The following is a 23,550-nucleotide window of genomic DNA, read 5'->3' on the forward strand; positions in this document are numbered from 1 at the left end:
GCCATGTGGGAAAGCAAAGTGCTAGCCACACCTGGTTCTTTACACAAAACCAATGCTTCACAGGGTCAAATATTGAGATGTAAAAAGAAAGTAAAAGAAGGAAGGAAAGAAAATACTAGAAAAAACATGTTTTCTTTTTAAAAATAATTATGGCATAAGATTTTTAAAGCATGATGTTAAATTGAGATGCCATAATGGAAAAAGATTGATAAATTTGGCTCATAATATAAAAATGTATGTATAGCCAACATATATCAAATTAAAAAACAAATTGAAACAATATTTTTACTTTGATGGATATATTTATATATATAAAAAGCCAGCATCCGGAACGCCGGAATGAACGGAACGACTGGAATGACCAATCGCTATGACGCCCACTGTGGCTGGCCAACCTCCCGCAGCCCCTCCCCGGCCAGCCCGGCCTCCAATCGGCCCACCCCACCCCACCCCAGTTGGGGTCAGGGCCAGCTGGCCAACTGCCCGTGGCCCTTCCCCCATGTCGGGCTGGCCCCAATCAGCCCCCATTAAGGCTGGCTGGCTGGCCAGACCCCACCTGTGCACGAATTCAAGCACCGGGCCTCTAGTACACATCCTACCTAATAATAGACAAATATGCAAATTGACCATACCTCTGACACACCCACAAGCCACGCCCACAAGCCCAAGCCACGCCCACAAGCCAATCAGGGCGAGTATGCAAATAAACCGAACCAAAATGGCTACAGCCACCGAGAGCAAGGTTTCCCAGGCAACAGAGGGAAACAAGCTTTCTGCCTGCCCTTGACAGGCCTAAGCCTCCACTCAAGCTACAAAGTTTCAATTATAGAAGGTAAACAAATTCAAACAGAATGGCGGCAGCCACGGAGCTGGAGAGACCAGGCCAGGGTTGCCCGCGGTAACAGAAAAAACAAAGCTTTCCGCACACCCTGGCCGGGCTCAGGCCTCTGCTTAAGGCTACAAAGTTTCAATTATAGAAGGTGAATTAACTCAAACAGAAATGGCTGCCGGTGGAGCATGCAGGAGGCTTGGCTCCGCTCCAGGCTACAAAGTTTCAATTGTAGAAGGTAAATAAATTCCCGATACCAGTGCCTCCGCTTGGGTCGCCAGGGGGCGTGGCTGGCCTGCAAACCACCACAGGCCCCTTGCTCAGGCTGCCCCATGCCCCAAGGGAACCCCCACCCTTAGCTGGGACACCCTTCAGGGCAAACCAGCTGGCCCCCACTCCTGCACCAGGCCTCTATCCTATCTAATAAAAGAGTAATATGCAGATTGACCACCACTCCAACACACAATATGTCTGCCCCCATGTGGTCAAAGATCCTGCCCCATGTGGACACAAGATGGCCACCAGGGGAGGGCAGTTGGGAGGCACCCGGCCTGCAAGGGAGGGAAGTTGGAGGCGATCAACCCTGCAGGGGAGGGCAGTTAGGGGTGACTGGGCCGGCAGAGGAGGGAAGTTGGGGGCAAACAGGCTGGCAGGGGAGCAATTAGGCATCAGCAGCGGAGTGGTTAGGGGGTGATCAGGCTGGCAGGCAGAAGCGGTTAGGGGCAATCAGGAAGGCAGGCAGGCAAGCAGTTGGGAGCCAGCAGTCCTGGATTGTGAGAGGGATAACCAACTGCCCATTTAGGCCCGATCCCACTGGGCTGGGATCGGGCCTAAATGGGCAGTCGGACATCCCTCGAGGGGTCCCAGATTGGAGAGGGTACAGGCTGGGCTGAGGGACACCCCCCCTCCGTGCACGAATTTCGTGCACCGGGCCTCTCGTATAAATATATACATGCATTCATATTATGTTAGAGAATGATTTATATAATGCCTAAAGAACACATATAAATGTATAAGAAAATATCAATAATCTAATAGAAATATGGATAAAGTATGAGAATAAGCAAATCCTAGGGAAAAAAATAGACACTTAATCTCATTAATAAATGGAGAAATACAAATGAAAACAGTTTTCTTACCTCTCCAACTAATAGAAGTTTTAAAATTAATGATAACACTTAATACTGTTAACTATACAGGAAACGGACCTTTTTATACATTATGGGGGGTGATGAAAATTGACCTTTTTTTGGAGTTCAGTATGATAGTATCCTTCAAAAAAATGTCCTAAGTCTACACTTGGATCTAACAGTTTCAAATAAAAATGTATGTTGGCGATACATACATTTTTATATTATGAGCCAAGTTTATCAATCTTTTTTCATTATGGTATCTCAATTTAGAAGTTTTCCCTGAAGATCTGCTTGCCCAGACTTGCCAGGCTGTATTCCACGATGACATGTGTGCACTGAGGGACAGCAGACTGTCAACCTGTGTCTGCTGATGTGAACAGGAGCTCACGCGATACTGTTAGAGGCGAGGAGAGTGTGTGCTGCTCTGTTAAGATTAGTGGAGTAGATGGATATTTAACAGCATCCATATAGGAAATATATTATATTTATAATATATTACATTTATAATATGTTTTTTCAAATCCTTATTTGCCTTTTATTGAAAAACTGTTAGGTTCCAGGAACTCTAGTGTATTTGTATTCTCTAGTGTTCAAAAACTAGAGTCTGGTTTATCTCTATAGCGTCATATAAAATAGTCAATATTCAAGTTAGTTCGCATTAAATTTTTTGTTCCCTTTTTAAAAAAATTTAAGTCCCAATTGTTAAAAAGGCCATATTCTCATTAGCAAAGAGGACAGCCACATACACAAAAATTATTTTGGTATTTCTTAAGCTGCCTTGTGGTTGTCATTATTTTGTCAGTATTTTCTTTTTCATGTTCATGTATACTTTTGATAATCTCAAAGATGAAATCTTTCTAAATTTTAAGGTTTGCCAAGTTCTAAGATCAACAAATCCAGCTAGACCATGCTTTTTGCACCTGTGTGCTGAATTTTACCTTGTATCCAACCTAAGTCTTATCAGATATTCCTTACCAAGTGTTGGGAAGAAGGTATGTTAGTGTATACATTTATTCTGCAGGTGATGAGTGCACTCCTAAACTAAAGGTCACGGCTAGATAAATGCCATGGGAAGGCTATGCTACTGAGCTCAAACATTCACAAATGTTTCAACAAAATCCTATTAAAAGCTGTGAGGTCCTTGCTTTCCTGTTGTTACTCCAGGTTAAGTCACACTTACAGCAAAAGCCTCTTTAAGTTTCCGCCTGATTTACTTAATGCCTCTACCAAATAGACCTCACTTTATGATTTTCTTTGTGACTTGTAAGGCAGCAAATACTGTCCTTAATACTAACCTCTGCTGCTTTAGAAGAACTCTAAAGTAATTTTAAAATACGACAACATTCTGCTAACAAATATCAACATCCACGTGTGAAAATGAAATGCAGGAAAACTATACTAGGCTATTTAGAGGAATAGAAATTTGGAGGGATGGAATGGGAAAATGATCGCTGTTTAAAGTGAGATCATTATCCGTGTGGGGAGCGAAAAGAGACAAAAAGATCACTGGCTCCAACCTCCTTAGTTCATAGATGCGGAAGCTGCCAGCAAGAGCAGTCACACAGTTCATGGCTGTGCTGGGCCTAGACCTGTGGTCTTCTGCCTGCAGTTTGCTAGTTGCATCACACTGTGTATCCACCTGCGTACACATGTTTGTGCACATAGACTCTGTGTTTCTAAACATGCCAACCCTATGGCCCAGCAGTTCCACTTCTGAACATATACTCAATATCCACCAAAAAGACATGTACAAGATGATTCATGGCAGCATTGCTGTTAATAACCAAAATCTATAGGAAGGAAGGAAGGAGAATGGGAAGGGGAGGGGGTAGAAGAAAGAAGAGGGAAGGAGAGAAGAAAGGAGGGGAGGGAAGGGGAACCCAAATATAAATCAACAGTAGGGTGGATAAATGAACTATGGTATATCCACACAATGAAATATTACACAGCAGTTAAAAAGAATGACTGATTCATGGAGCAATATGAATAAGCCTGGGCCAGGGAAGGGGGGGGTGGGGAGGGAGCATGTTGTTGAGTGAAAGAAGCCAGACGTAGGAAATTATGGAGCGCATTTGTGTTCTATTTATGTCTGTTTATAAACTCCTTAAGGTCAGGGACCATTTCTCTGCACCTCTAGATCTCCAGCACCTAGCACATTATCTGGCACATAGCAGGTGCTCAAAGAGTAGTTGCTGTAATGGAAAGTATATGATATAGAAAAAAACCACATGGCAAGTTTTTTTTTTTTTTCTATTGAGAAAAGCGGTAGGAAATATAGGGAACAATAATTAATTCTCGGATGTTTTTATGAGAGCACAGCATATGGAAACCTGAAACATCAGCACAATATTAACTATAACCGGTACTTGGCTAGGTATGACCATAACTAGACTCTGGTAATATCTCAGGCTTTTTCAATACAGACACTGCTGTTGGAGCCTATGATTGGACTCAGAATGAATTCAGCCACGATACCAAGCAGATGGAATAGTTTTCTCTAGTCATATTTGTAGCCTCAGTGAGGAGGAAGTCAACTCAGTCCCTTCCCTATTTCTGTTCAGTGCAACAGAAGTGCTGCTGAGCTAATCAGTGGGTTTTAGCACACTGATTAGGTCATGCTTTTGAGGATTCGTGCCTTGGGGACCAAATGAGCTTACACTGGAAGAAGGCTTTCTCCGACTCCTTGTCCTCTGGCGTCACCGGGGGACTGGCCGTCTCTTTGGGGTGATAAGTTTGGGATGAGGGGAATGGAGTAGCTCTTCTGTCTGCTTTGATTTTAGACTCCTCCTTCCCAGCTTGTGTAGGAATGAGGACCCAACCACCACATGGCTTGCTGAGGTTTATTAGCATCCCACACCGAGGTTTGGGCAATTCCCACCACAAAAATAAGACAATTACATTGCTTCCTTCAGGTATTTGATTGTCTTGGAGATGGCTAAACTAAGGTGGGATTGGTAAACTCTGGATCTCCTGGTTGAATGCCATCGTAATGCTATTGTAAGACTACCCTTTAAACGTACCTCACTTCTTCATCCCTAAACACGTAGCACAATGAGACTTGGTTTCTTTCTCCTGCCGTGGGTGCCTCCGGCATTGATGGGTGGTACTGTGGCATCCCTGCCTACTGTTCCAGGCTGTCACGTGGAAGAAGCCCGAGAAGCCTGAAGGAAAGGTCTGCTTCTGTTTGAAAAAGATGTGCCCCACTACTTATAGATCAGACAGGCCCAGTGAATTCGAGTCCTTGGGGGAACCCAGGGACAAACTGTTCATCAATTTGCAATCATCTATAGAAGCACGGCGTATCGAGCTGCAGTTAATACAGCTTTGTGAGCAGCCACTTGTGCCAGAGCAAGTTCACTGTTAATTAAATGCTGACCGGCAGGATTCCCATTCGGCTCGTAGGACATTTGCATCAACAGGATGAAAAGACGTGGTCCTAACCAGTTAGGTGGGTGAAAAATAGCATTTGGTGATGTTGGTTAACCTAAAAGGTATTTGTGAAGTGCTGAGCAGGCAATGCGGAGGTGGGAAAAGCTCTGTTACTTTTCCTATTACCTAAATGACCTTTAAAAGGTTTATTTTTTATCTCTGTGTTTCATGAGAGTTAAATACTCGGTGTTTTCCCATTATTCTATTATCTGGGTAAGTTATATGCAGCTTGTTTTCACTGGAGCTTCCCCGGAACTTATTTTACCGCAGGGAAAACAAAACCCTTAGGTTCCCTCCTTTCTTGCTGGTGTTATCAGCCCCGTGCACAGCTTTCCACCCGTTGGGCCATTACTTCATTCACACACAGGCAACTTGTCAAATACAGCGAGGTAGCTTGCCAACAGGATGTGAATCTCATGTCTTACCCTCTTACGATTTAAAATTTAATAACTGACATGATGATGTGAAAAAATACATATCAGGAGTTTTTACCAACCATTTTGTGAGGCTCCCCCACATTTATGTGGAAGTAGATGAGTGAACATCTCTGGTTTCGTTCTTCATTGTCTCGCTCATTTTCACCAAGCCCAAAAGTTGCCCCTTTGGATGTTCAGTTTTGCTTCCAGCAAACCCCCAGCCATTGCTGGGCAATAGAGTCATCAGTTGGACAAACATACCCTTTCTAATTGATCGTCTCTAAATTTCATCAGTGAACTAAAATAAATCTTTATCTGTTAATGGCAATTTTAAAAATTCTGAAGATTCTTGGAAAAAATGTTTCTTAACCTTGTCGGTCTTGCATTGAACCATTTCTTCTTCTTTTTAAAAAAAAGTATTTTATTGATTTTTTTACAGAGAGGAAGGGAGAAGGATAGAGAGTTAGAAACACTGATGAGAGAGAAACATCGATCAGCTGCCTCCTGCACACCTCCTACTGGGAATGTGCCCACAACCAAGGTACATGCCCTTGACCGGAATCGAACCTGGGACCTTTCAGTCTGCAGGCTGACGCTCTATCCACTGAGGCAAACCGGTTAGGGCTGAACCATTTCTTCTTGATTTAGCGTCCCAGTATTGAGAGAAAAAGTATCTCACGTGGAAAAAATATATACCCACTTGCATATGCAAACTTCAAAGTGGTGATGTTAAATTTTAGATGAAAATGTGTTGAAAATAACCCTGGCCTGGTGGCTCAGGTGGTTGGAGCATCATCCTGTACACCAAAAGACTTTGGGTTTAATTCCAGGTCAGGGCACATACCTAGGTTTCAGGTTTGATTTCCGGTTGGCACACATATGGGAAGCGACCAATTGATGTTTCTCTCTTGTATCAGTATTTTTTTTTTTCTCTCTCCCTTCCTCTCTCAAATCAATAAACGTATCCTCGGGTGAGGATTTTTCAAAAGCATGTTGAAAATAAATGTCAGTGAGTCCTTGAGAATTGCCTAACTGGAACTAATTTGTTGGTTTGCAGTTTAACTCAGCCGCTAAGCAGCTGATAGAATGGGATAAGCCTCCTGGGCCAGGAGCTGATGCTGGAGAAGGCACCTCGGCAGCAGCTCAGGGCAGCACTGCCTCAAAGCACTCCGACACCAAGAAAAACACCAAAAAGCGGCACTCCTTCACGTCCCTCACCATGGCCAACAAATCCTCCCAGGCGTCCCAGAACCGCCACTCCATGGAGATCAGCCCCCCTGTCCTCATCAGCTCCAGCAACCCCACGGCCGCCGCGCGGATCAGCGAGCTGTCCGGGCTCTCCTGCAGTGCCCCTTCTCAGGTAGGTCACCCAAAAGGCGGGAGAAGAGGTCGGCCACAAAATGATCTAGTCATGAACTAGTTTGTTCACCAGCCAGAAAATCTTGTTTGTTGTAGCCTTCGGAAGGTAGTAGCTCTCCTGGGGAGCAAAGCCTTTCTCGTTTTGGGAAAATGGAGAAGAGAGAAATGACTTGAGCATATTCACCCAGAGCTGCACAGGCATTTTCAAAGGAAAGATCCGAAATTACAAGATGAATTAAATAATACTTATCAGTCTCACTAAACACTCAGTTTTACAGAAAGCTGCTTCGGGAGTTCTTGCCAACTAAAACTTTTATCGCCATCCAAACTGAAGATTCTGTGGTTGAAACTTGTGAAGTTTGCAGTTGCCTACATCTGTGTGACTTACCTTGGTATTTGGGCTTCTTAGTCAGAGTTCTAGAAAAAGGGCATAAAGAAACATTTAAGGTAGAAATTGGCCTAGCATTTTTTACAAGCTCATTAATTCATCAAGACTTTGGACTGTCTTAAAAAAATAGCTACATATTATTCTTGTGTTAATAAAAAGGCTCAAGATGATGGGGAACATTGGTTTAATCATTTGACAAACCTTTGCTGGGTGCCTTATTGTAGATTCTTCATGGAACTGCGTACACCAAACAAAATAAGGTGTAGGACTTTCCCGTTTTAGGCTTAATTCTGGACTGCAGCATGAGCCCCGCTGTGCCCAGCTGTAGTCATCCAATTAGATGATGGCTGTATTCTTTTCAACCCAAAGTCCAGAGAGCCTAGTCCAAAGTAGCCTGCCACAAGTGGGAGAAATGTCTTTCAAGTCTCATGTTTTATTTTAAAAATTTATATGAGCAGATTTTATATTCTACTCTATAGTATTTATAGCTGTAATTTAAAAAAAACACATAAAATAAATTGTTTTTCCTTAAAGGGAAAAAGGAGAGGGGAGGGGAGGAAGGGAGAGAGAGGGAAGGAAGGAAGGAAGGAAGGAAGGAAGGAAGGAAGGAAGGAAGGAAGGAAGGAAGGAAGGAAGGAAGGAAGAGGGAGAGAGAGAGAGAAAGGAAGGGAGAGAGAGGAAAGGAAGGAAGGGAGGGAGGGAGGGAGAGAAGGAGAGGGAGGGGGGGAGAGAGAGAGAGAGAGAGAGAGAGAGAGAGAGAGAGAGAGAGAGAGAGAGAGAGAGAGAGAAAGAGAAAGAAAGGAAGGGATGAAGGAAGGAAGGAGCAAGAAGCCAACAGCCCTGCCCAGGTAGCTCAGTTGGTTAGAGAATCATCCCGATACACCAAAGTTGGGGGTTTGCTCCCTGGTCAGGGGCACATACAAGAATCAACCAATGAATGCATGATAACTGGAACAATAAATCAATGGCTCTCTCAAAATCAATAAATAAAACTTTTTAAAAAGCCAATAAATATATAGTCCTTATCCTCAAGAAACCTACACAGTTTAATAAGTATCTGTTTTGGACCACAGAATAAATATTTACAACAGTTTTTGGTATTCCTTGCTAATATTACTTTTGTCTCAGACTCATTTATTTTACCTTGCTCCTTTAGATTCACACTGTAGGTTGTGAGATAAATGCTTTCATTCTCTGAATGGGATTGTGTTTTGTTGTGTTTTAGGCAGTAGGGCCATGAAACTTTTGATCTTAGGAGGGAAATAGGACACACACACACACACACACACACACACACACGGGTCTAGAACATGAGGGTGATGAGGGCAGAGGTCTTTGTTTTGTTCACTGATATGTCCCAAATGGCAGACATACAGTAAGCACGCAATAACTATTTGTTGAGTGAATGAGTCACTTGAATAATGGGTAGAGAGTCACGTGCTATTTTACATGTAACTAGCTGTCCGAAAAATAGACTAAATCAGAGCACCAAGTACCAACTGAGGTTCCTCTGGAGAGATTCCAAACGGAAGGTTTTGAATGAGGTTCTGAGGGAGGAGGCTAGTCAAGGTGGCCATTCACTAATAGAAAACAGGATCATTTGAGTGTGTTTTTTATTGTGTGACCTAGCAGCATTTTCACAGTGATGTTTTCTTAAAAGATAAGTGTTCGCTAAGTATAATGGCAGCTCACAGTGGGAATTGCTTTAAGAGAATAGACAGTAATCCTGGCAGTAGAGAAAATTAGAAGAGAAAGGAAGATAATACAGCGTTTATGTGTTTGCTAGCGAACATGGCAGTCGGGTGTGAGCTTGCCTGACGCTGCCACACTAGCGCTGGGAACGGAGACGGTAAAGGGATAAAGGGCGAGCGACTGTTGTTTTGGTTAGAGTAGCTTGGGAAACGAGGCTGGTTCTCTGTTCCCTGAACGCAGTTTCCCCTTCAGCCATTCCCCACGCCTCCCGCGTTCCAGTTCCTCCTGTTTTCCGTGGCAGCGTGTTGCCTGGGGCGAAGTTATGTCTAGAAGAGGATGGGAGGTGTTTGAAGTGCTGCCTGGCTCCTCCCGCCTAGGTTTACAGAAAACACGCCTGTCTGGGTGCTGTGTACATTGGAGGGAACAGCAGTCCACAACAGAGCGATGAGTACATGTAGCCCATGTGGACAGCAAACGCTCTCCTGCCAGGGAGATGAGTGGAGATGGGAAAACGGCGCGTGGGAGGCCATTTAAAATAGGGCTCTCCTCTTCTCCCCAGAAAAGGACCTCTCAGTAGGGTTGACTGAGGCCCGTGGCCGAATATGTCTCCTGCTATTGGCCTGATACTTGCTTTTCCTTAATTAGGTTTGGTTTCATTTATGTAAAAATCCAAAGTAAGAGGCCTAAAGAAGTGAGGGTTGTGATCTCACCCAAGTGAGATCCACATAGAGGCAGGTCGGTGCTGGAGCGATGGGGGCTTCCAGCTCACCTTTTCACCACGTGGTTAGGTCCTTGTCCTCCCGTTTCTGGATGGCAAATTCCGAATTCCAGGCGACAGGATGGGCAGTGAGCCGAAGAAAGGAGCAAAGGGCTCGCTTCCTGTTTTACTTGGCGACTAATGAGTGAGGGCTGCACTTGCCGGTATGTGAGTCGACAGATTGTGTATCGGCCCCGCTGTCCAGGTGGGTGATCAGGACAGATGTGCACAGATGTCTGTGACTAACAACACCTGTAAAAGCATGTGACGCTGCAAGCAACCCAGACATTTTGTCTGCTCCTCTGGCCACACCCATGGTACTATTTGGCCTCTGCCAGCTGGAGGAGTGATTCATAAGAGGGAGAGTTTTTTGTGGCATGTCTACCAGTATATTGCCAGTGGCTTCGGGGGAGGCAAGAACATTCACCCATTCATTTCCTTTTGCTCTCCCCACCTCTTTCCTCTCTGCATAGCCCTTCCCAATAGAGAGACTGATCTGCGGTTTCATGAGCAAAGGATGAGGACAGCGTCAAGTCAGGTTGTCCCCAGGCAGGGCATTTATTCTGGACACGCACCCCCTCAGCCACTTTTCTCCTGCTTTTAGTCATTCTTTGGGGACCATTCCCTCTTCCTTTGCTCCAGTGCTAGGATGCTGCACGGAGGCTGGCAAGATTCTCAAATTCGGTGCTTCACTCCTACGTTTGCTGCCGGAGACCTTAGGGAACCTCTGTCCAGCTTGTCACGGGGGTCCAGAGACCTGAACTGCCTTACTTGTCCTAGATCATGAGTTTATTAGCAGCTAATTATCCTGACTCCCAGTCTGGGGCTTTTAGGGAAACGTCAGTCCATCGTGAGGTCCTTTTTAGATATTGGTAGGGTCAGGCCCAGGAAGCTGTATTTTGGGCGGGTTTTTGTCTGCCCTTAAAGGCTCCTGGATACTGGTGCACACTTTGAAGTGAGCGTCATTGCATTTCCTAAGAAAGACTCCCATCTTCTGTGTGGTGCCCACTTGCAGATGCCCTGGGAGTGTGTACATAAAAGACTTATTGGATAAAGTAGCGGCAGGCCGTGAGGTTTTATTCGAAGAATGAAAAACCAATGTGTTTCCCATTACAATTTGATTAGAAATAGACTTTGATTCACAGAAGAGAGAAAATGAGGGTTTGAAGAGAAACCCTTGTTAGTGGCACCCCTTGAATCTGCTTCGGTCAGTCAAAATCTGAGCTGACAGGCACCGAGGTGGTTTTAAAAGGACATGGATGCCATGTACAGATTTATTGGTGAAAATAATTCGATGCTGGGATGCTGATTCTCCCGGCCTCAGCAGGGGCTAACCCAGTGGGACACTGAACGTTCCTTCAGGCCCTCCGGGAAGTAACTAATCTCGGAGCTTTTCTTTGTCCTGATAATCTTTCTCTGAATTTATGGGAATTGACGAAAGTATGTTTGGGATTAAGTTTTTATTACAAAAGGCCTGGCATGTTTGGTACAGCATTGTTTCCAGGGGAAGACAAGGTACCAGCAGCCACGCACATTTCTTTAACCATTTGTTACGCCATAAGCGTCTACAGATGAAGCGGCGGACCTTTTTTAATTAAATTCAAAATATTGTGGTAGTTAACTGGTTAATAGCGAAGGAAAAACCTAGTTTCTGCAGGAGCCCCTGTCCCTAGTTCTGCACCATCCAGTCACACCGTTGCACTCTGCAGTCAGACCTACGTGCAACTTGACTGAAAGTGATCAAGTAACCAAATGCAGGCCATGAACTGACCTGAATAACTCCGTTTCTTTCTAGTAAATTAACCTGAGGTGGTATCATGGATAAGACACTGGGAAAACAGCGCGTTTGACTTGACATCATTCCCGTAAAGGCTTTATCAGGGATTGTCTGCTGTAGGCATGTCTAGGAAGCTGCATTTTAGTTAGGTGTCCCCACTGAAAGGTAGAAATCATGAAAGTGATTCTGAAAATAGCAGAACAGCTTAGGCATTTCACATAGATTTAACATATTGATAGGCAGGTGAGTATTCAGCCACAACCCAACCCAGCAGGATCTTGAGGGGAATTGCCAGGAGGCTGGTGGCGCTAAGGCCTGACCATCTGAAAAGCCAGTTGGGTTGGCGGTAGCATCCCAGGTGAGGCAGCGTGTTCCTGTGAAAGGCAGCCGTAGTTGAATTCTGCATGTAAAACATTGCAGTGGCCAGTGTTGATCACGTGAGTTCCTAGTGTCTTCATACAAATTCGGTAAGCAGTAAATTTGTGTTGAATAAACTGAAAGGGATTCTGCCTTCCAAAAAAGAAAATACAGTTTGAAAAAATAAATGTTTTAAATATAGCCTTTTTATTAACTTTTTTTTCTTGACAGGTTCATATAAGTACCACCGGGTTAATTGTGACCCCACCCCCAAGCAGCCCAGTGACAACTGGCCCTTCGTTCACATTCCCATCAGATGTCCCCTACACAGCTGCACTTGGCGTGAGTATAGTTTCTCCCATCTGTTTCTCTCTCAGGGATTTTTTACGTTAACCTGGCACACTCCACCTCGGAGCACCTGCAGTTTACATGACACATGCTAGGTGGGGTGTGTCTCTTATTTTTTATCTGTTATCTCTGTTAATTTCACACACACACACAAATAGAATCTCTTGCCTGCAGTCTGCCCAAGTTCTTAACAGTGAGGATCAGTGGCCTGAAACTATTAGAACTCTGTAAAATCCTTTGAATTTTCATCATGGTTCATCCTGATTTCCTGAAGGCTTAACCTTCATTCTTTTGAGTTTCTAGACCTTGCTTACTTCTTACAAAAACACATTAATAGAAATCCTGAGGAAGCTGGCTAAATGGTTTTCTTGAGTCACATGACAAGTCGATTTTAAATCTCTGCATGTGCGATTCCCCTTTTCGTTTCTTGTCTTCTGTGGTATAACCATAGCCATGGCTGCCCAGAGGTCCCTGCTGCCTTGGAAGAGCCCTTACATTACGTTTGATTTTCTTTCTGCAAACATAGCATCTGCAGACAGAATCTAAGCACTAATTGCTTTAAAACATCCTTAAGGGGGGAAATTAATAGGAAGAATGAGGGCAGGCCAGGGAGAGGGACACACAGACGAAGATCACTCTGGAGAAGATACAAGCAAATACAACCTCAGGTAGCAGAAACACGGTCGTTAAATCCCTGTTTCCGGAAATTACAGGCAATTGAATGGCAAGGAACCAGCCATTGTGAGACATCTCTCATCCAGGCCAATGCCTGGGCTTATACTTTCAGACTGTGTCTGTCAGTGCGGAGTTGAATGAGGATAGAAAAGATCACTAAATCAGATGTCCCCAGTGAGCCCCACCCCTATAAATTGCTCTGCCCAAGCTCACCTGGTGGTGATGCTTCCAGAGAAATGGTGTGGCACAGGCCTGGGTTGGAAGCCCAGTTGAGCCACTTACTTGTTTTATGAGCAAGAAAAGTTACGTGGCCTCTTTAAGCCTCCGTGTTCCTACCCGTAAAAGAAGACTAATAGTACCTGCTTCGGAGAGGTAGAACCTAGAATGTAGAGAGAGAGGGGTGACTATTATTGACCTCTTCGACTGTTTCAAGGTGGGCCTGTGACATGTGCCACCGCTTTGCTCTATAAGAATGCCTTGGAGGGCCTGGTTCATTTTGTCATTCGGTTTGCTCTGCTCTTCGTACCAGGAATAGTGAGGCTTCTAAGCAGCTGGTTTATTTTTAGGTTGTGGATGTTATATATGTTATAAAGATTACATTTCCCTCTGCTAGAATGCTTAGAGCCAAATTGGTACCCTTCTCTAGCTGGGACCTCACCACGTTATTAGTCAAAGTTGGCTCCATCTAGTTTTACTGTCCTCAGTTTCCTTTTGCCCCATTTTTCTTCTTTTATGTTTGTCTTGATACATTTTATAAATCATTGAAAACGGACTTTGAAACAAGGTGGGATATAAATAAATGCAGTTACTACCTAGCTTGACTTAGACTTTTGAAAAGGTTTTATAGAGTTAAACATGTTCTTATTTTTACATGGAAGTTAATAATGTTCTGGTTATGCCCGGTGGCTCCATTAGTTGGAGCGTCGTCCCATGCACCAAAAGGTTGCTGGTTCGATTCCAGTCAGAGCACATACGTACCTAGTTTGCAGGTTCGATTGGGATGCATATGGGAGGCAAGCAATGTTCCACTCTCTCTAAACATAAGTGGAAAAACTATCCTTGGATGAGGATTAACAGCAAAAGATAAAAAAATAAGTAAAATAAAACTTAAAAAATAATAATAATGTTCTGGTTAAAGATTAAAGTTGTAGTTTTTTTGTTGTTTTGTTTTTGTTTTTTTAAATGTTCCCAGAACATTATAGCTTCCTTGACAGTACAAGTGTTTGGATTGGGAGGGTGAGTTGCATTAATCCATCTGGGGAGACGGTGAAATTCAGTTAACTTACCGACATGGGGTTTCCCTGGGATTCTGGTAGCACCTGGGTGTTTTGATTGGAGCCAAGTACCATAATCATCCTGCCCTCTCACCTCCGGAGAGGACCCTCTTTTCCCCCCTTCCCTACCCACCCCAACACTTGCACAACCAGTTAGTATTCCCATTCCAGATGACTGCTTTGCATGGGAAAATTCTTACTTGATTTCTTTTTTCTTTTTTTAAATGTTTTTTATTGATTTCAGAGAGAGGAAGGGAGAGGGAGAGAGAGATAAAAACATCAATGATGAGAGAGAATCATTGGTCGGCTACCTCCTGTACGCCCCACACTGGGATCGAGCCTGCAACTTGGGCATATGCCCTGACCAGGGATTGAACTGTGACCTCCTGGTTCATAGGATCACTGAGCCATACTGGCTGGGCCTCTAACTTGATTTCGTAACAGGGGGGAAAAAAACCTGATTTTCCTGATCTTAGAAAAGTTAATTAGTGGAAAAGACACAGAGCTGAGTCTCACCCCTTGTGGGTTAAAAATTTTACCACGTACGAAATGGCCGGTCGCTCTTAGCTGGAGGTGCACTGTCAGGCCAATCAAAGGGACGGGTCACAAGAGAGCATGGATATACAAGAATTAATTCACATTCAGTGATTTCATCCTGGGATTCCATGAGAAAGCTTGCATGTTAAGCAAGAGGAAGGTTTATTAAATGGTATGTCTACTGTGCCGATTTCACTTATGAAAATCGAATTATAAACAGACATATCCGTCATCCCAGGAGATGTCTAGGTCTCAAAGCCCCTGGCAGGTTGGCAGAAATGTTTTGCATTTAAAATGCTGGGTTTAAGTGGAAAAGACTCTCAGGAGCAGGTACCCTCTGCATTTCTCCTTAATCATGGCGAGTATCCTTTTTGAAATTTGAGGTATTTCCCAAGACTTTGAGCAGTATCGCAGCAATAGTGTGCAGCCTGGTAGGGAGGAAACCATGCTTTTCATGGCGTGGATTTATAGGTAATAAATACCCCCACTACAATAGAAAATGAAAGCTTTTTCTATGAATTGATCATTTTTAATCTTCTATGCCAAATGAAGTTATGAGCATATTGTCTCATACATTTCACAAGGAACTGTTAAAATGTTAAATATCTAATCTTAGGAACAAACTGTTATTACATCTATGTGATTCAGACATTAGTCTATTATTAGTAGTGAGGGTTTTTTCCAACTAATTTTTGGAGGGGAGGAGGATGAAGCTCTTAGTCGTGTATCTTCTGTACGGTGGCAGGAGAGCTTTTAAACGAGTGATTCATAATCCCTGACCCTCTGTGCTGGCTGAGAGGTGTTTAACTGTAAGATGTCACAGGGTGCCCAGGTCATTAAAGGCCATATATAGCCCATAGCCAACTTATAAACAGATTACATTCTAAAAATGTGTTACCCTATTTTTTATTTTACTTACACACACACACACACACACACACACACACACACACACACGGTTTAAAGATACAAAATTAGCCTTGCTGGTTTGTCCCAGTGGTTGAAGATCGACAGTGGTTGAAGGTCAACCTGTCAACCAGGAGGTCATGGTTCGATTCCCGTGCAGGGCACATGCCTGGGTTATGGTCTCAATCCCCAGTAGGGGGCGTGCAGGAGGCAGCCGATGAATAATTTTCTCTCATCACTGATGTTTCTACCTCTCTATCTCTCCCTCTCCCTTCCTCTTGGAAATCAATAAAAATATGTTTAAAAAAGTAAACAAAATGTAAATGATGTCAGGTTCTCAGATGAGCCAATATGTGATTAATTCATTATAGCTCAGAATTTACTGCCGTCGACGGGATCAGGGCAGGCCTCTGGAAGTGAAAGGATGGGCCTGCCATGCTGGCAGTTTGAGAGGAAGAAGTAGAGCCTTTGGAATTGGCAGGAGTTCTGAACATCAGGATGAGGGGTAGGATATGGCCAACACCGTCATAGCAACAGAAAAGGACTCCAGCATCTCAGAAACTGAGGCCTTTGGATCCATTGCTCGTTGTTCTAAGGCAGTGGTCGGCAAACTCATTAGTCAACAGAGCCAAATATCAACAGTACAACGATTGAAATTTCTTTTGAGAGCCAAATTTTTTAAACTTAAACTTCTTCTAACGCCACTTCTTCAAAATAGACTCGCCCAGGCCGTGGTATTTTGTGGAGGAGCCACACTCAAGGGGCCAAAGAGCCGCATGTGGCTCGCCAGCCACAGTTTGCCGACCACGGTTCTAAGGGATGGAGGCACAGCATGTTTTCTCACTCGTGAAACACTCACTGAGGATTTGTTATCTCTGTCTGCCGAGCCCGGTGCCGGCAGCACAGAGATGAGTAAGTAAGGCCGTCTCGGACTTCCCAGTCTCACCAATCACAACAGTAGCTGCCATTTATGAGCTTCTGTGGTGCTCCCGGCACAGGAAAGGCAGCGCACCTAAACTAGTTCTAATTATAAGGCCGCCTCACAGGTCCATATATTAAGGCCTGGAGACCTTATGTAATTTATACAAAGTCAATTAACTAGTACAGGTATCTCTTCTTACAGATCAACTGCAGAACAACAAACACACAATTTGTGAGCGAAATCCCATTCCCCAAGAGATTTTTTTCTAATTCTCAATTCCATCTTCCCCTTTAGACATAATCTTCTAAGCATTGACTTCTAGCATTTTAAAGTAGATTCTTTAATGTTTTTCTTCATAGCTGTGCCCACAGTTGACTGGTTTAATTCCAGTGAACATCCACTTGAGACGAAAGACTCACTCCTTTTCATCTTTATCTTAATTTTATTGGATTCTGACACCTAAGTTATTTTTTTTTAATCACTAGTATCAGCACTTTCACCTTCCTACTTCCTACTCATTGCTATAAAAAATAAGGTAAAATACTTAAATGATTGTACACACACTGCCTTGTGCCAATGGTGATGCTGCTGAAATTGGTAACACTGTTGACTGGTGGGCGCATGCCCAGCAGCAGCTGGGCCTTTTTCATCACCAGCCAGTGCACTTGTTTCTGTGTCCAGTACACAGACAGGCAGTTCAGAGAGGTCCATTTGTAGGGTTGAAAGTGGGTTGACTAGAAATCAGATTTACAAAGAAACCATTATGAGATTGGGGGATATTAAGTGGTATTTGCCCAAAGGATCTAGAAATGCCTGAAGTCTGTCCTTCGGTCACTTTTTTATTTTGGGAGGTGTGTGAGGGAGATGCATACATTAAGGGACAGTTGGAAAGAAAATGAACCCTTCATTGTCCGTTGACCTTGTAGCTAAAACTCCAGTGCAAAGCACTTTATAGATAAGTCTTTGCCCCAGTTTAAACCCCTATGTTCATTGCAGTGTTATTTATAATAGTTAAGATTTGGAAACAGCTCAGGTGTCCATAAGTAGATGAATAAAAAGCTGTAGTACATTTACACAATGGAATACCACTTAGCTATAAAAAAGGAGGAAATCTTACCTTTTGTAACAGCATGGATGGGCCTAGAGAGCGTTATACTAAGTGAAATAAGTCTGTCAGAGAGACAAGTAGCATGTGATTTCACTTATATGTGAAATCTAATGAACAAAATAAACTAACAAACAACATAGAAACAGACTCATAGATAAAGAAAATAGACTGATAACTGTCAGAGGGGACGGGTTGCGGGGGGCTGGGTGGAAAAGGTGAAGGGATTAAGCAAAAAAATCCACAGTCTTCATAGACACAGACAACAGTGATTAGCAGAGGGAAAAGGGGGGTGGGGTAGAAGAAGGTCAAAGGGGGAAAAATGGTGACGGAAGGAAAACTGACTTTGGATGGGGTACACACTATACAATATACAGATGATGTATTATAGAATTGTACACCTGAAACCTATATAATTTTATTAACCAATGTCCCCCCAATAAATTCAATGAAAATAAAAAATTTTAAGAAATATTTCTTTTAATGGGGGTTAGAATTGAAGTATGAAGCTACAAAACAGGGAAGAAATATCATTTCCGTACTTAATTACAAGTGTCCGGATTTTGATACTGGGTCTTATTTCAGTTTCAATCCTGATGAGAATAACTTCTTACTGAAGTTTGGAGTCCTATTTATATTTAGCTCACTGGACAGACTTTTTTTTTTTTTTTTAAATCTTCACCTGAGGATATTTTTCTCATTGATTTATAAAGTGGAAGGAAGGGAAAGAAGGGGGAGGAAAGAGAGAGAGAAACATCAATGTGAGAGAGACACATCGATTGGTTGCCTCCCACATGCACCCTGACTGGGCATGGGATCAACTTGCATTCCTTGACCGGAAATTGAACCCATGACCCTTCACATGGGCTGACGCTCTACCCACTGATCACACGGGCCAAGGCTGGACACAGGTGATTTTACTGGTTGCTGTATACATTAAACCCAAAGCAAAAGAAAAAGAAATAAAAAGACTTAATGGACCTTGTCCTCTGTCCTTAGCCAAATCCAGATCGTGTAAACACTGTCTGGGCTAGTTTCATGAAAGGGCAAGAGGAGGAGAGAGCACCCAAGAGAAGGGGTCTCACACCTCGTAACTGAACTTTCCACGCACCGTGTCCAGTAGCAAATGTGGCTGGTCCGTGGCCTGCAATTCAGTCTGAGAGAGCACTTCTTTTCTGGTGCTCACGCTAGCGAAGGGGGGAATCGAGGACTGCCTTATATGGCTGAGCCTGGGTTAGAATCTGTGTTTTTCTGCCCCCACAACCATGCTTCTACCATGTAAAACTTCGTCTTCTTTCAAGATCAGAGAGTCGTGGGAAGGAACCTGGACACTCAAAATAGGACCAGTTTACAGTAGCTGACCACGAAGGCCTGTATTTGAGCTAAGTGTTGTTCAGAAGTAGTCATTCTGGCCTCAGATCATGACCTCCTACTGGTAAACGGAAGGTCTGGATCTACAGAAACAGGAAGCTCATTTTTAATGCATGTCAGAATGATATCACGGGTTCTGCGTCAGTATTTCTGTGGCCTGGGCCATAGCGACGGACAACTTTACCTTGATCACGCGGACTTGCTGAGTTTCCGTAAAGCTACAAGGGATGAACACGTGTGAAGCCCCTATTAAATGACCCATGCAGCATCTGGTGAACGTGGCGTTTCCCTGTGGTACCTGGTTCTGTACAATGGTACGTTAACGACGTATTAGTAGCAAAGTGTCACCTGTGCTCCTGGCAGGGCCGTGGACGCGTTTGTTTTTTCCTGCTGGGGGAGAGTGCATGTTGGCCTCTGTGGCCGCGCTGGCCCGGGCTGTGAAATCACGGGCGGGTCTCCGGGTCGGCTCTGGGTGAGTGAAAGGCTGTGGTTTGTGCTGTAGAAATTTCAGGTCTTGCAGGATAGCAAACTGCCCGAAGCACAACACACAGTGGATTACCTTTTGAACTTCCACATCACCAGATTATTTCAGTTGAGGTTGTTTATAAAGCAACCCACAGAACTTCCTCGTCTGTCACAGCCCTGGACTCACCAGAGCCCTATCATTTTACCAGCCCCGCAGGGCTGAGCAACATCTAGGAATCTGATTTTAATCAGACTCTCCCTCTTGGCCTTTGTCTGTGTGCTTCTATACCCACGAATACACATCATGCACTCACAGATGCACATTTCCCCAAAGATGGGTAACCCAGCACTGGGAAAATTCCTGTCCGATTTTTTTTTTTAAGACTGCCTGTTTCAGGCACAATCTTTGAGGTCTTTTAGAATATCCCCTTTTATCCATATTTTAAATGCTTACTGTTTACTCTTTGTAAAAGTAACATGCATGAAACATTTGTTTACTGTATTTATTAACTACAAGGGGTGACCTATTTTTACATTTTGTTAACAAAATGTGATGTATATTTTGATCAGACCTGTCGATGTCCTTGCCTCCTTCTTCTTAGGACCAATTTAATACCGCCTCTGTTTTATTTTTTATTTTTTAATATATTTTATTGATTTTTTACAGAGAGGAAGGGAGAGGGATAGAGAGTTAGAAACATCGATGAGAGAGAAACATCGATCAGCTGCCTCCTGCACACCCCCCACTGGGGATGTGCCTGCAACCAAGGTACATGCCCTTGACCGGAACCGAACCTGGGACCTTTCAGTCCACAGGCTGACGCTCTATCCACTGAGCCAAACCGGTTAGGGCCCGCCTCTGTTTTAATAAGTTAAAATATAACAGGCGATTTTCCTTTCCTTTCCTCTTGAAGATGGAGTTCTCAGAGAGTGAGAAGTGGAGCCTTTTGGTTCTGTGCCTCCCGCACTCTGCTCGGGAATGCCTAGGAGCTGCGATCGCAGGGCGCAGGGCTTCTGCCGCGCGCGTGCCATTTGTCTTCTGCCTCGCCGCCGCAGCCACGCTGTTTTGAGATTGGGTCTAGGAAGGTTTAAATGGAAACCAGCTAAGTGGTAATTTTATAATCTCCGGTGGTATATTAGTCGCTGTGCAGTCTGGACTTGTTACCTCACCTGTCAAGCCACCGGTGTGTCATTGCCCATGAACTAACTGACCAGGTCACGTTTGCTGAGCGTCTTACCAAGGATTAGCGCTCCTTCTCTCCGCGTTGTCACTGGGAGGAGATGAAATGGAACGGATGCTTGTCCTTCTCCAGGTTAAAGGGTTTGAAGGCTCTGAGCCCAAGTCTGTGCCAATTCCAAAGCTGTGACAAATCAGAATGCTGCCCTCGTTCCTAGGGGGAGCGTGAAGAACGTCCAGGAAGCTCTGACTCCCTGAGCTGCCCTTGGCCTTGCCCGGGTGAGCACTGTGTAAGCAGCTCCGTGCCCCACTTATTTCTGCACTGGCTGCTCTGCACCCCCTTCAGCTGCTCTGTGGGAAAAATCCTTCCAGAAAGTCACTTTAGCAAAAAAATTAAATACGAGTGTGTGAGACAGTTGCAGCACGCATGTCTAGAAATTGGAAAATAGTTCCACTCCGTTTTTTATGTTTGTGGAGCTATGTACTTGAATAGGCAGATGCAGTCAGTGTTGTTAATGAGATTCACATTTTTACTTCAAAAAAATAAACATGAAATGACTGTTAGGATCTATGTTTAGAAGTCATTGGATTTTTCCTTATTAATATGCTGATGTGTCTAAGCCATCTTTGCTTTCATAGGTACATTCTTTACTCCTCCTTTCTCCTTTGATTCAGTTTTTACATCTAGTGGTTCAGAGATTTGGGGGAGGGTGCAGGCGGGTCTTTCTGTGCCTGTGTTCCCAGGAGTTTCAGTGTACAGACCCTAAAGAATTATCTGGGGTGTGTGGATCAGAAGGTAACAATTGCTCCATTGATTTTCAAAAGGCATGGAATCCTGTAGGCAGAACCCCATTAGTCTGTGCCCATAAAAGAACCAGCAGCTTTTCACTGGTGTACTTGTTAAAGATTACCAGCCTTGATAGTCCTAAATTTCAAACGCTGGCAGAGTTAAGAAAAGAATAAGCAAAAGTAGCAACAACAGCCCAGTGATTGCGGCTTGCTATTGTTTGGGCTTTGTGGAGACCGGGCATCAAAGGAAATTTTCTTCTGAAGGCATGGCTTGCGATATAGTATAGCCCTATTGTTTTGCGTTGTGTTTAAGTTTCAGGTTACAGAAACAATCACAATTTAATTCCCAGCAAGCAGTGAGACATTATAGCTGCCCCTTTGAAAAGCATTTGGATTCTTGGCCAAGTCTTATACTTAAAAGTCTTATTCATCTTAAAATTACACACAATTGTTTCGTGTGGTGTTTTGTGTTTTTGTTTTTTTTTCCTCCTTTCCCTCCTCCCAAGCGGGATTACTTACCTGTTTGCTGGAAAAAATTGCCATGGCTTTAAGATCTTAAAGGAGAACAAGACTGGAGTCTTGGGGGGGGGGGGGGGAATGTTTGTTTGTTTATTTTGTTTTAAGGAGGCTTTCATCTTAGGTAGCTTGCTGGTTCTGTTCTGTTTGGATTCCATTGAAGTCTTTTCCCATGGATTTCTGATTCTTTTTCCTTCCCACCTTCCATAAAACATGTAAATAAACATTTTGTTCCTTCTTGTTCCCCTCTCTTTCTTATCCCAGACTATGAACCCTCCGCTGCCCCCGCCCCCTCTCCTGGTCTCCACACCTCCGGGCGCCGCTGCTGCTGCTGCTGCTGCTGCTGGAACGGGACCGAGGCCCACAGCGGGGCCCACTGACCAGATTGCACATTTACGACCTCAGACTCGCCCCAGCGTGTAAGTGAGGGTGTCATTTATTGCTGCTTAAACGTGCATTTCAAACTCGGCCCAAAGAGCAGAGGCAGAGAAACACCTTTCTGATATGAGCTGCTGACAGGCTTATGGCTTCCAAAGTGGTTTGTGTTCTGCAAACTTCTACCCAGTCATGCATATAATGAGGCGACTGCTGAAACAAAATGGGCCTGATACAGGCGCTCGCTAGGCAGCCGTCCTGCTGAGGGAAGGCCTTTCAGAGTTTAGGGAGACAGCTGTTTGCTCCTTCATAATATTATATGTGTACGGAGCTGCCTTTTGAGCCTTTTGTCTCGTTTTCGTTCCTTGCATTGGGATACTAAGGAATGAGAAGGTTTTCCATACAAACTAGGTCTACTTGTAGTATGCATGTGAAAAGCTGTAGGTCCCTAGTATCCAGAAAAGTCTAGTTATCTCCTTCAGAGTTCATCCGTGGCAGAGTACAGCGAGGTTTTCGTGGATCTTATATTGTGTGAGTTTATACGTGGAACAGGTTAGCCCTGGGAAGAACAATTGGTTAGCGTAGCCTGCCTGGTTTCCCTATGGTGGCGGCACAGTCACCTTGCATGGCGGGGCTCTTCTGTACGCTCTGTGATCTGGACTTTTATTTCCCTTTGACGTTTTCCATCTCAGTCTTGTTCCTGGCTGAGCACACAAAAGCAGGTGCAGCCCACGCCTCTGGGTTCAGCCTGTGTGTGGAAGGCAGCATGCTGTGCCTCCCGGTGGGGTTTCACACCATATGTCCACATTTGGGGCTACTCCCCAAGTCTAACAAGTGCCATTTGAAGAGCTCAATTTTCCCAGTGGGTACCTAATCCCCAACAGCAGGTTAGGCACTCTGGGAAGCTGCCTTAATTCTTTCACACCCGGCAAATACCATTTGGTGGGGTGGTC

The 23,550-nt window shown here is 44.1% G+C and overlaps 1 protein-coding gene across 3 annotated transcripts in view; it reads left to right on the forward strand.

Annotated features, from left to right (window-relative positions):
- Positions 1–23,550, forward strand: part of SH3RF1 (SH3 domain containing ring finger 1) — a 174,834-nt gene that overhangs the window by 125,393 nt on the left and 25,891 nt on the right. For all 3 annotated transcript variants that reach the window (XR_013813614.1, XM_079773206.1, XM_079773207.1), the window contains exons 5-7: positions 6,865–7,167; positions 12,369–12,479; positions 22,487–22,641. Coding sequence is in view for 2 of the 3 variants with exons in the window: in XM_079773206.1 (XP_079629332.1) it covers positions 6,865–7,167; positions 12,369–12,479; positions 22,487–22,641 (569 nt within the window). In the remaining variant the exon portion in view is untranslated. The remainder of the gene's footprint in view (positions 1–6,864; positions 7,168–12,368; positions 12,480–22,486; positions 22,642–23,550) is intronic.

This window comes from Cnephaeus nilssonii (assembly GCF_951640355.1).
Source record: "Cnephaeus nilssonii genome assembly, chromosome: 5".
In the NCBI taxonomy this organism is placed as follows: Eukaryota; Metazoa; Chordata; class Mammalia; order Chiroptera; family Vespertilionidae; genus Cnephaeus; species Cnephaeus nilssonii.